Here is a 12,989-nt window from a genome sequence, read left to right on the forward strand (position 1 = left end):
CTAAGCACTCATGAAACCAGGCGGTGTTCATGGCTGAAACGAACACAACCGTGAGAACCATAGATGGTTAAGGATTGATTGTGTGACTTATGTTGTCTAGGTATACAACAAATCTCGACGGTTCAAAGATATCAAATCTACCAATTGAACGAGTATATCCGATATAAGTTCACTACGGAAAGTACAAAGGGAAACCTACTTATCTAGATGCAATTAATTCTTGCATGTGAAACACACACACACGTCCGTGCATTCCTTTAAGTTTATAGCCATTTCCCATTCATGTGGGGGATTGTTGGATTTTGTTATTAATAACAAAAGAAGTGTGAATGGGAAATGGTGGGAAAAGAAATGGAGGAAAGTGAAATTTTGAATGAGTTCACTTTACTAATGCACTTTGTCCCTCATTGGTAGAAAGAAAGAAAATCTTTGTGTATATATAGAGAAGCTCATCTTTTAGCTCTTAAAGAGCTAAAAAGAAGGCAAGCCTCGCGCAGTCATCGCTCGCTCGCTCGGCTTCGGCTTCAGCTTCGGATTTGGATTTGGTCAAAGATCGATTGATTGATTAATCTTTTTGGACAAAATTCTTTTCAAATATTTAACGAAAATTCAATATGGAATAGCCCATGACCCGCGACCCGGTCCGGTCCGGCCCGTTTCCTTTTCCGGATTATTTTAAATCCGTTTTAATTTTCCCGCAATATTTCCAACAACTATGGCTGTTTTGAAACAGTGTCAATCCTGTTCCAACAGCTATGACTATTCGAAAGGTTGCAAACCTATTCAGAAACAGTACCAAATTGGCTATAAATATTCCTTCAAATCCCAGAATATTTATTTACGAAATTTTCTGATTATCTTCTTTTTCTTCTGCACAAAAAGAAAATTCTAGTGTGTTTTACAGCTTTCGAGTGGTTCGCTGTTCATCTGCGTTTTTGGTACAGATACGCTGGTGAGTTAAATCATTCTATCCTGGGAGGATATATTCCAGAACCTCGGATACTTGAGGGGAGTAATTTCCTTAAGGACACACTGTATATTCAGTGGGCTCGATTTGTTCCTATACTGTTTTTCAGAATTTATTTTGAAGTTACGATACTGTTTCTAGAATATATTTTGACGTTCTAGTTCTACTAACTTTCTGTTTCTGTTTTTCAGAAAGTTTATTATTTTATTTTACAGCAATACAGATTTCAATAACACAAACTTCTTGGTAAGTTTCTTAGAACCAGTAATGACTTCAACTTCATAGGAGTCGCGGAATCCACTAACGCTGAATTGCCCTTGTTCGTCAATACTACCATGAGAATGGGACAACCACTCCTACTTAAGAGCAAGGTATCTTTTTCCAGCTTTATTGAGGTGACCTTCTGCATTCACTAAATGTGCATTTGGCCGACACATGAACATCTCCCACATTCCTCGCAACATTATACCTTCAACAGCAGGGTGAGCATAAACTTCCCAAAAAATAACTTCTAGATCATCAGCTCTAACATATTCATTGTCAGAAGAAACATTGACTTTATTGAACCAGATTGGAAGTCCAAGAATACCAAGTTTGTCCCGAGCGGAACATACAATGGTGTTAGGATCGGGAATTCGAGTAGTGCGGAATTTAGCCAAACAACATTATAATGACAATAACAAATACAATGCAAGTTGATAATAACAACAATTAAAGCATATAAAGGAGGCACAAATTTAACGTGGTTCGGTCAAGGTGACCTACGTTCACAAGCGGAGAGGAGCAATTTCACTATAATAATCGGAAAACAAAAGAGAGTACAAAATTAGAGATGAAACTCTAATTATCCCAAAATATATCCCAAGAGAATAACCTTGCTACAATCACTCACAAATAAGAGATTCACTCAAAGTGTTTCCCAACACTAACTCTATGGAATATAATAAAACTCTCTATTACAAGAATACTCAAAATGAGTTTCTAATCAAAATATGGGATGATTCTAATGAAGTAAGAAGACCTATATTTATAGGGCAAAGTTCTTGGTCCCCAAGTAAAGAAAAAAGAATAAAAGAAAATACTTTTATTCTTTGGCTCCAAGTTTGCTATGGATAAATTTAGGCCATATCTTACAATTCTCTACCTTGGCCTAAATTGGATGATATAGTTATTTTACTCCACCTCCAGAAAAGCCCCAATGGGCTTATGTCAAAATTCAATGCCATCAAAATCAGACAAGTTGTCTGATACCGAAACTGTAGTAGTGCCTATAATAGTAGATCCCAATAAAGTATACAATGAACCAGATCTGTGTGCTTTCATGATAATAAGAGCACCTTCAAAAATTTTTAGAACTCCACCTTCACCAGTGAATTTGTGCCCAAGAGATTCTAAAGTGCCCAAAGAGATGAGATTTTTCTTCAACTCAGGAACATATTTAACATCGGTGAGAGTTCTCACCATACCATCATGCATTTTGATCTGAATTGTACCTTTACCAATAACATTACAAGTAGCATTATTACCCAATTGGACAACTCCACCTTCAACCGAATCATATGTAGAAAACAAGTCCCTGTTGGGACACATATGATACGAACAACCAGAATCTAAAATCCACTCATTGTCAGATTTGAAACTAGTTTCAGTTGCTAAAAATATAGTTCCCTCAATCTCATCAGTTGCTAAACTAGCTTCGGCGGTGTCAGTATCTTTGTGCTCAGTTTTTCTTTCCTTATGCTTTTCTTTATTTTTGAACTTATAGCATTCGGAGATAATGTGACCTTTCATATGACAATTGCGACACTCTAAATTAGTGTATCTGGATGTTGAATTAGATTTACCCCTAACGAACAAGCCAACTTCCGCTTGAGTTCCACTAGCTTCCCCTATAATATCACTATCTATTTGTTCTTTTGATTTTAAGATAGATTTAATATCCTTATAAGAGATATTATCTTTTGCATAAAGCATAATATCTCTTATATGCTTAAAAGATGGGAGTAGAGAACAAAGCAGTAATACAGCTTGATCCTCATCTTTAATTTCAGCATCTATATTACTCAAATTCATAAAAATGGAATCAAAGATGTCAAGATGAGAGAGAATAGAGGTACCTTCACCCATACGAATTGTATAAAGCTTCTGTTTCTGGTAAAGTTTATTTTTCACCATTCTCTTCATATACAAGGTTTTCAATTTTTCCCACATGCCTTTGGCTGTGGTTTGTACAGAAACTTCACGTAAAACCTCATTTGAGAGATTTAAGATGATACCTGATTTTGCCTTTTTGTCTATGATAGCAAACTCCTCGTCCGTCATTTTATCCGGCTTTTTCTCCTTTCCTTGCAACGCCAAGTCTAAGCCATCTTGAATTAGGATAGCTTCCATCTTTAATTGCCACATCCCAAAGTTTGCACTTCAGTCAAATTTCTCAACATAAAGTCTTTGTTAGAGGCTCCTTAAACTAACCCGGTTAGATCCGACTCTGATACCAATTTGTTAGGATCGGAAATCCGGGTAGTGTGGAATTTAGCCAAACAATGTTATAACGACAATAACAAATACAATGGAAGTTGATAATAACAACAATTAAAGCATATAAAGGAGGCACAAATTTAACGTGGTTCGGTCAAGGTGACCTACGTCCACAAGCGGAGAGGAGCAATTTCACTATAACAATCGGCACACAAAAGAGAGTACAAAATTAGAGATGAAACTCTAATTATCCCAAAATATATCCCAAGAGAATAACCTTGCTACAATCACTCACAAAAAAGAGGTTCTCTCAAAGTGTTTCCCAACACTAACTCTTGTGAAATATAATAAAACTCTCTATTACAAGAATACTCAAAATGAGTTTCTAATCAAAATATGGGATGATTCAAATGAAGTAAGATGATATTTATAGGGCAAAGTTCTTGGTCCCCAAGTAAAGAAAAAAGAATAAAAGAATTTGAATACTTTGGCTCCAAATTTGCTATGGATAAATTTAGGCCATATCTTACAAATGGGTCCAACAGGAGTGTCAATATGTCCCTGAATTCCTATTCCTCCAACAGGTGCATCGCGCTCTTGAAGATCAAGAATATGCTGAAAAGGGGAAGATAGCGTGTCACTGCAATCCTCAACGAGAAAATCATTTCCATCTTTATAGTTGAAGTTCCCTTGCTGTGGTTCTGTCCAGTACCATTTCACCTCATTATCGAGCACCCCCCAATTAATAGTCTTGACAAAGAAATCGTTGAAGTCTTCATTGTCCATGTATGTTCTGTTTATTGCTGATCCAAAGGGGAAGCCGGTTTTTTCTTGTCTAACTGTAACAAAGGTGCTGAGCAAATTGCCCGAGTCTAATCCTGAGAATTTCACGATGACGTCTCTCTTGCGTATCTGTGAAGAAAATCCACAACAAGGAGTCTTTGTAAAGAACATTTAATAAACTGAGTTTCACCATAATATGCTAACGACATTTACTAAGCAAAGAAACATACAGGAAATCCATTTCTGATGGCTGCAATGCCAAGCGTTTAAAACTTCTCTGATGCTAAAAAGAAAATCATGTAGATATGTTTTCAAAAGCATAAGTAAAATGGGAACTATTTCACTGATGAAACACCTTAAAACAATTGAAGATAATTACTTTAACACATAAGTGAAAATACCATGACGACATTATTATGTACCTTTGCGGTTTGGTTCTTCAAGTGACTAAACCGTGCACGTCTGTCAACAGGAAAAATTTGAAGTCCAGCAACCATTAGGTCAACACCGGCAGCAGGACCTTGAATACAAACTATAACTTCAGCTGGTTGTTTCGCAATTCTAAAAGATCCTCCAATTTCATGCCATTTTCCATCACTGATCTCAACTTGGCCCCCATTCACCCATTGACCATCTACTGCAAGAGCAACTTTTACCCTTTGAGGTCCTGATGCTTGTCCAATTTTAATCCATGCAAATACTTGATATGGCAAATAGAGTTTTACTTTATCTGTGATCATCTGAGCAGGACCCATCAAGTTTTGGGTACGATCGGTCACCAGAATGTAGCGGCCACTTAAAGGCGCATTAGCTCCAAGAGAATCTCTAGCCATTGGAGGAATTATTAGCGGTGATCCTGTTTGCACACTCATTGTACAATTTTCAAGTGGGAACCAGCCATTTGTGCCATCAGTCAGATTTGTATTTGTGATTATGTTAACACCAAAATCAGCATCCTAAAAGATGAATAATGAAATAATGTTTCAACTGCTTTTCAATGAGAAATAACTAATGGTCGGAGAATCATGAGAGTATTTAATGAGTAAACCGAGGAAACAGTTCAATAGCCATCTAATTAGCTTAAGCGGCATAACCTATAGCACTTATTTTATATTTATATAGAAGATAGGGCTTCAAATCCTTTTATTCATATCATGTTGCCATACGCAAAGCCAAAATAAGGAGGAAAAAGGACATAGCATTGGACTTACATCAGAAGCAGTAGAACTAGAACATGTGATCACAACGGACTTTATGAGCAGGTCAGCTCCAGATGGAGGTCCCTCGAGATAAAATATAACTTGATCAGGCATAGATGACAGAGAAAACAAGCCTTCTAATATCTCCCAACACTCCTTCGAAGTAGATTTTCTGGATAGAATAAAACACTACCATGACAAGTGCTTCCTAAGCAATGAAAGGTAACAAACACAAGATAGATACAGATTCTTACTTCCCAACGGACATAAAGATTGTTTCTGAATTTTGATACAGTAGTTTTAATGTAGCGAGGACTTCAACAGAACCTTGAAAAGTACCAGAGGCTCCAACACAAGCAGAAAGGACATAAGTGGAACCTGCTGATACTCTGCTTGTAATGTTTTGTTCCAAGCCTTGCCAACATTCCTTACGATTTGTGACAACAGCCGCTAATCCATCACGATATCCAGTAGCTGGAACCACAAAAGCATCACAGCAATTGGGGTGCCATAAGTGCAGCCTATATGAAAAGTCGTGGTTAAGGATGATGTTCCCAGCGTCTTTCCCATATTCCTTCAAACTCTGTTAGAAATATGACTTGAATGATTGATGAGCATGAACAATAACAGATAGCAGCAAACTCTTTAAGATCAGGTACGATATATCAGTCTCAATTGCTTAAGAAGGTGCAGATTTGATGTTCAAGCAAAATTTTTCACTGAGCCATGATAAAATAGCCAGAAGCAAAACCTAAAAATAAAAATTTGCTCCTGGTTCGTATAATTACATAAGATACAGAGCGTGGAGGATTTTACTAAATGTTTGTCTAATGTACTTTTGAGGCCAGTTTTGGCACAACAGTAGAGTTGCTCAGGATATTTCATCAAGGGGATTCAACTTTTACAAATATAGGCTATATCAAGCTTCTATTTCAAGTCAAGAGGATTCAACCTTTGTATTTATCATGCATTTTATGATTTTTGGCTGGTAATATACATGTCTAGTAAGTAAATATTTTAGCAGGGGGTATCATATGAACACTCTTGCTTCAATGTGACAAGTAGTCACAGATTTGAGGCGTGGAAACAGGTCTTTAGTAGGGGAAAGCTGTGTAGGGTATACGACAATTCTTCCCCTACTCCTACACTAGTAGGGGAAGCATTTCATGCACAGAAAGCCCCTCTATTTCTCCTAATCAACTTCTCACTCGCAAAACACTCACAATGCCAAGGTTTCCTTATACCAACAACTGTCACACTTACAGTTTTGTTTTCTCCACTCTATGTGATGTTCATTTTCTACGGGATTTTCAAGATTTTTTTTTATCATATTTTGATATTCAGCTTATGGTTCATGCCTCGAAGATTCTACTGTAAAATGATAAAACCCCTTCCACAATACCTTGAATTCAGAAAATTTAACATATTCAAGAGTTACAAACTAGCAAAACCAGCAAAAGAATAACGAACCCATACTTGGGAAATAAGCAAATCCACATTCACACCTGAAAATCAAGGTTATTGTAGGCAGTGATGATTGGTGCCTTCTCCATTAAATCCTTCGATTCCTACAGTCAAAAATCTCACATGATTAGCGAAATAGCTTATGTGGGAAACTCAAAATGAAAAATAAGCTGCCCACAAAATCTATTTGTAGGATTCATGCAAAACAACCTTGCAGCCTCGTGCAGACCATCCATTTAGGCGATCACCATATCGAGTTTTACTATGGTGTTATCGTCATCGATAAAAACAGATGATGTGCCAGAACTCTATCCAAATAAAGCGAGGAGTACTTCCGATAATTGACACAATTCTTAACTGTAATCTCCCAATATTCCCTAAATTTAACACATACTACCCATAATTGATTCTTCTGACATGAGAACAAGATGGAATATGGACACAACACTGGACATACATCACAAGTAGTAGAACTGGAACATGGGATCACTACTGATTTGACGAGAAGGCGAGCCCGAGGTGGTGGTCCCTCGAGATAAAATATAACTTCTTTAGGCATTGTTGACAGGGAAAATGAACCTTCTAGCATCCCCCAACCATCATTTGATACAGATTTTCTGCACAGACAAAAAAGCCACCACGACTATTGCTTCCTAAACAATGAAAGGTAAGAAAGACTAAATAGATACAGATTCTTACTTTCCAACGGATAGAAAGCTTGTTTTTGAATTTTGATACACCAGTTTCAGTGTAGCCAGTACATTAATACAACCCTGAAAAGTACCAGAGGCGCCAACACAAGCAGAAACTGTATAAGCGGAACCTGCTGATATTCTGCTCGTAATGTCTTGCTCTAATCCATGCCAATATTGATTACGTTTCGACACAATAGCGGTTGGTAATCCATTACGGCATCCAGAATCTGCTGGAACCATAAAAGCATCACAGCCATAATTTGGGCGCCAGAAGTGCAGCCCATCTGAGAATTCATGGTTAAGGATGATGTTCCCAGTGTCTGCTGCATTTTCCTTTGACATCTGTCAGGAAATATGATTTGTACGATTAATGAGCTTGAACAAAAACTGACAGTAGCAACACTTATTAAGATCAGGTATAATATAACTAACAGCCTTAATTGTTTCTGAAAGTGCAAATTTGATGCTCAAGATACATTTCTCACCGGATCATAGTAAAATATGTCAGAAGGAAAAAAACTTGATTCTAGTTCACATCAAATTACATACTAAGATTTAAGTAAGGAGGTTTTATACTAAATATTTATCTAATCAACTTTTGATAGCAAATCTTAGCAAAACAATGTAGTTGCCCCTTTAGTGAAAAGTAGATCACAATTTTAAGACGTGGAATTATATAGTACTCTACTTTAGCAGGAATGCTAGCTAGATATAACAGAGTGATTTACATTTTCGATAGATTAACCAAAAAAATGGAAATTATCAAAATTTACTCGTATTTAGCTCATGGCTAGTGCCTAGAAGATTCTCAGTCTAAAATATTCAGCAAATGTTGCCTTCAAGAATTACAAAGTATCAAAAGAATAGTAAGGAACCCAAATTTGGTAAAATTTGCAAACTCACATTCGCACCTGAAAATCAGATTTACTGCTGGCAGTGATGATCATTGGTTCCTTCTCTATTCTCTCCTTTAATTCCTACAGCCAAACATCACATGATTAATCTACAACTTATGTAAGAAACTCAAAAATGCCGAACAATTGGTGCGTAAAAAGTTTCTTTTTAAATGGAAATTCAACAAAATATGAAAGAGTACCTGGGAATTTGTTTGTTGTTAACGAGGTTTGAAGAGTAGACATGCAGTGAGTGCTGCTAGGAAGAGAAAAGAGCCCACTCCGTTATATACAAGTCTTGTTCTGTGTCGACAAATTTTGCAAGTCCGGTCTTGAGAATAGCGCGGGATATGCACAAACCACGACTCCCAAACTTTTTTGATGTTTTTTTTTTTGGATAAAAAACAAGTTTCTAATTCCATTAAAGTAAAATGCAGTATACCACTCACACCACCATGTGGTTTTTAGCTACTCCCTTTTCTAGGTAATCCAAACACCAAGTGTGCACGTAAATAATCCTTGTAATTCCCAAGGTAATTATTTCGGCGTGTTCTGTTCATCAATAACGGAAGAATGTTGTCTATAGCTTTCCTTTAGTTTTTTGGGCAAAAAGAAAAATTAATGTCATTCTTAAGAAATTTATTTGTTAGCTAAATTCAAGCATTCGGTTATAGGGGGCTTTAAAATGGAGTACTTTTTTGTGGTATTAAGCAGATTTACAAGTTACAACGGCATATGCTATGCTAGGTATTTGTTCTGATTTTCTTATTATATTTGATTTTTCCATCTCTCGAAGGAAGGGTAATATATTTGTCAATAATTGATTTTTTCTTTTACGAGAAGAAAAATATAATTCTTTCATATTTGGCAAGTCCTTTTTCTTGGAGGAAAATGTTATGTACTTCTTGTCACGATCTAAAATCCACTAAGGATCGTGATGACGCCGGACAACGCTGTCAGGCAAGCCAATCATAACTACTTAATTTAGGCCTTATTTTAATAATATTGAAAACTATGATTTTTTCTTCAATTGTACTAGTAAAAGGTAACTATTTCAAATTAAACAAAAATATTTGGAATTAATACAAATACTCCATAATCATCCCAGAACCCGGTGTCACAAGTCCATGAGCATTTACTAGGGAATGAAATAAAATACAGTAACTGTCCGGAATAAAAGTGGACAGAAATGAAAATACAGTACAATACTTTGAAGGAGACTCTGCTGGCTACGGGGTCTCGATAAATGCAACTCACCTAAGTCTCCGTATCAACCATGCCGCTATGCCACTAAGCCACTAGCCACACATAAATCTGTGCAACAAAATGCACAACAAGTGTAGTATGAGTACGAAAATAACGTGTACCCAGCAAGTATCTCGTCTAATCTCGAAGAAGTAGAGACGAGAGGTCGACTTCAACACTTACCAGTGGTCCAATATAATATGCCAATAATATAGTAAATCGAGGATTTTCATAAAAATGGTTGTAACTCAATAGCATGAAGCAAGTAAGCAATCCTTTCATTAATAGAAATTTCCAAATTCATTTTTTTCATCATTTATACATTTATCTCAAGTCAGCGAGAGCAAATATCAACATCCATGAAACTCAAGGAAAGCAATATAAGCAGGCGCAAATCATGCCGAGGACGTACGACCCGATCCAACAATATTTAAATTGTGCACTGCCAGAGGGTCGAATGGCGCGAACCATAGATGCATCTATTACCCCGCTCGCGAATCATACATGCGATACAGTCAAACATAAACAAACAATCACCCCGCTCGCGAATCATACATGCGACGCAATAACACATAGAAACACGCATTCAAACAGTCAATTAAGACTTCATCAGGAAAAAACATCTACCCAAAGAAATAACCATTCTCTTTAGCGGTCAAGAAACTGATGTTTAATTCCTTTAGAAATTCATTTACCAATTCAATATGATTTAAGCATTTTAAATCGACAATAAGATTCCAAATATTACAAGTAGAGCATGTTATTGGGTCTTAGACTACCTGGACTTATGCATAATAGTAGTTACGCACGGACTCTCGTCACCTTGTGCGTATGTAGCCCCCACAAATAGGAGCACATATCCAATTAATTCACCTATGTGGACAATTTCCTCTTACAAGGTTAGAAAGGAGACTCACCTCGCTCCGAAGCCTATTTCCCAATTCAAGAATGCGCTCAAACCTCCATATTGGAGCCTAACGATCCAAAACTATTCAAAAATGGTAAGAACATATCAATACATGCTCAAAAGTTCATATTCTAATTATTAAGCAATTTTCCAACCCTAAATGCAAGGATTCCTAGAATTCATCCCCGGGCCCACGTGCCCGGATTCCGGAAATTCTTGAAGAAAGTTGTTACCCATAACCTAAGGATCAAGAATATATGATTTCTACTAAATTCTATAATAAATTTCGTGGTTAAATCTTGTTTTTATTAAAACCATAGGTTTTTCATCTAAACCCTTGATTTTCTCTAATTTTCACATGTTAATCTACCCATAATCTATGTATTTAACTATGTGCTGTAGAATTTTACTTACCTCAAAGTGCTAAGTGAGAGCCCTCTTCCAAAAGCTCCAAAATCGCCCAAGAGATGAAAGGAAATGAGCTAAATGGACTAAGTCTCGAAATTAATAGCTGTGCACAGGACTTAGATGTCGCATTTGCGACACCTGGTTCGCAAATGTGATGGTCGCAAATGCGAACATGGGCCTCCCCTGCCAAGGTCGCAAATACAACCAATGAATCGCAAATGCGGACTCTGCTTAGGTCTCAAATGCGAACTCTGCCTCAGGCCAGGCTCCATCACAAATGCGGAGCCTCACTCGCAAATGCGAGTTCGCAAATGCGAACTATTTCTCGCATTTGTGAGACCTGCAACTACTGCTAAGAACACCAGAAAATCTGGTGTGTTTTCAACCCCTCCCACACGTCTAAAACTCACCCGAGGCCCTCGGAACCTTAACCAATTATATCAACATGTCCCAAAATATGATACGAACTCGCTCGAGGCCTCGAATCACATCAAACAACGTCGAAATCATGAATCGCACTCCAATTCAAGCTTAATGAACTTTTAAAATTTCAAACTTCTACTTTCGTTGCTTAAACCTATCAAATCACATCCAGTTGACCTCAAATTTTTGTGCACAAATCATATCTGACATTACGGACCTACTCCAATTCCAAAATCGAAATTTGATCCCGGTATCAAAAAGTCCACTTCTGGTCAAGCTTCTCAAAAACCTTCAAATTTCTATCTTTAGCCAAATGACTCCAAAATAACCCACAGACCTCAAAATTCACTTCCGATCGCACTCCCAACACCAGAATCACCATACAAAGGTAATCCCAGACTCGGAATCCCAAACGGACATCGATAACACTGAAATGCACTTCAACCCAATCTTATGAAATCATTCCAAAAATGCTAACTTCCACAATAGGTGCTGAAACATTCCCGGATCTTTCAAAACTAGATCCGAAGATACGCCCAAGTTCGAAATCACCATACTAACATTTTAGAACCTTCAAATCCCGATTCCGAGGTCGTTTACTCAAAAATCCAATCTTAGTCAATTCTTTCAACTTAAAGCTTCCGAAATGAGAATTCTCTTTCCAAATCAACTCCGAACTCCCCAAAATTCAATTCCGACCACACATACAAGTCGTAATACCTGAAGTGAAGCTACTCATAGCCTCAAACTGCCGAACGATGCGCTAGAGCTCAAAACGACCTGTTGGGTCATTACACTTTTATAAATTAAGGATCCTTTTTGTAACGATCTGGCCGGCCGTTTTGAGTATTGTAGCCTCATTTTCCCATTTACTGCGTATTCTATGCTCAATTATTTATATGTGACTTGCCCGAGTAGTTGATTTGGTTACGGGGATGTTTCAGAATGAGTTGGGACACTTAGTCCCGAGGTTGGAAGCTTAAGTTGAAAGAGTTGACAGGATGTTGACTTGTGTGTAAACGACTAGTTTTAATGGTTCCGATAGCTCTATAGGGTGATTTTGGACTTTAAAGTATGTCCGGATAGTGATTTGGAGGTTCGTACTTGATTTTGGCTTGAATCGGCAAAAATTGGAAAAATAGAAGTTTGGAGAGTTGAGAGGTTTGACTGAGAGTTGACTTTCTGGTTACCGGGCTCGGATTTTAGTTCCAAAATTTGGAGTAAGTCCGTTGTGTTATTTATGACTTGTGTGCAAAATTTGAAGTCAATCAGACTTGATTTGATAGGTTTCGGCATCAAATGTAGAAGTTAGAAATTCATAAGTTCATTAAGCTTGAATCGATGCACGATTCATAGTTTTAGTATTATTTGATGTGATTTGATGCTTCGATCGAGTTTGTATGATGTTTAAGAACTTGTTGGTATGTTGGACTGAGGTCTCCGGGGGCCTCAGGTGGATTTCGGATGGTTAACGGAGTGAAATAGGACTTTGAAGATTGTTGAAGCCTGCTGGTGTTATGTGTTTTG

General features: G+C 37.3%; 1 protein-coding gene across 1 annotated transcript; it reads right to left on the reverse strand.

Moving 5' to 3' along the window:
• Positions 1-3,708: 3,708 nt before the first annotated feature.
• LOC107806948 (endo-1,4-beta-xylanase 1-like) lies at positions 3,709-8,941 on the reverse strand. The gene is made up of 9 exons (XM_075232460.1): positions 8,683-8,941; positions 8,498-8,563; positions 7,591-7,928; positions 7,349-7,508; positions 6,933-6,995; positions 5,682-6,010; positions 5,440-5,599; positions 4,651-5,184; positions 3,709-4,357 (listed from the first exon to the last, which is right to left on the reverse strand). The coding sequence occupies exons 2-9, from the start codon at positions 8,531-8,533 to the stop codon at positions 3,818-3,820; spliced, it is 2,160 nt and encodes a 719-aa protein (XP_075088561.1). The 5' UTR covers positions 8,534-8,563; positions 8,683-8,941; the 3' UTR covers positions 3,709-3,817.
• Positions 8,942-12,989: the final 4,048 nt, after the last annotated feature.

Source organism: Nicotiana tabacum, chromosome 16 (genome assembly GCF_000715075.1).
Source record: "Nicotiana tabacum cultivar K326 chromosome 16, ASM71507v2, whole genome shotgun sequence".
Lineage (NCBI taxonomy): Eukaryota > Viridiplantae > Streptophyta > Magnoliopsida > Solanales > Solanaceae > Nicotiana > Nicotiana tabacum.

What these genes read in the sequence shown, in the direction of transcription:
- LOC107806948 (XM_075232460.1), bottom strand. Translation starts at nt 8,533, where the DNA reads ATGATCATCACTGCCAGCAGTAAATCTGATTTTCAG. An exon ending in GCAGTAAATCTGATTTTCAG is followed by an intron (nt 7,929 to 8,497) that starts GTGCGAATGTGA and finishes ATTTCCTGACAG; the next exon opens with ATGTCAAAGGAAAATGCAGC. An exon ending in CTAGTTCTACTGCTTCTGAT is followed by an intron (nt 5,185 to 5,439) that starts GTAAGTCCAATG and finishes TTCATCTTTTAG; the next exon opens with GATGCTGATTTTGGTGTTAA.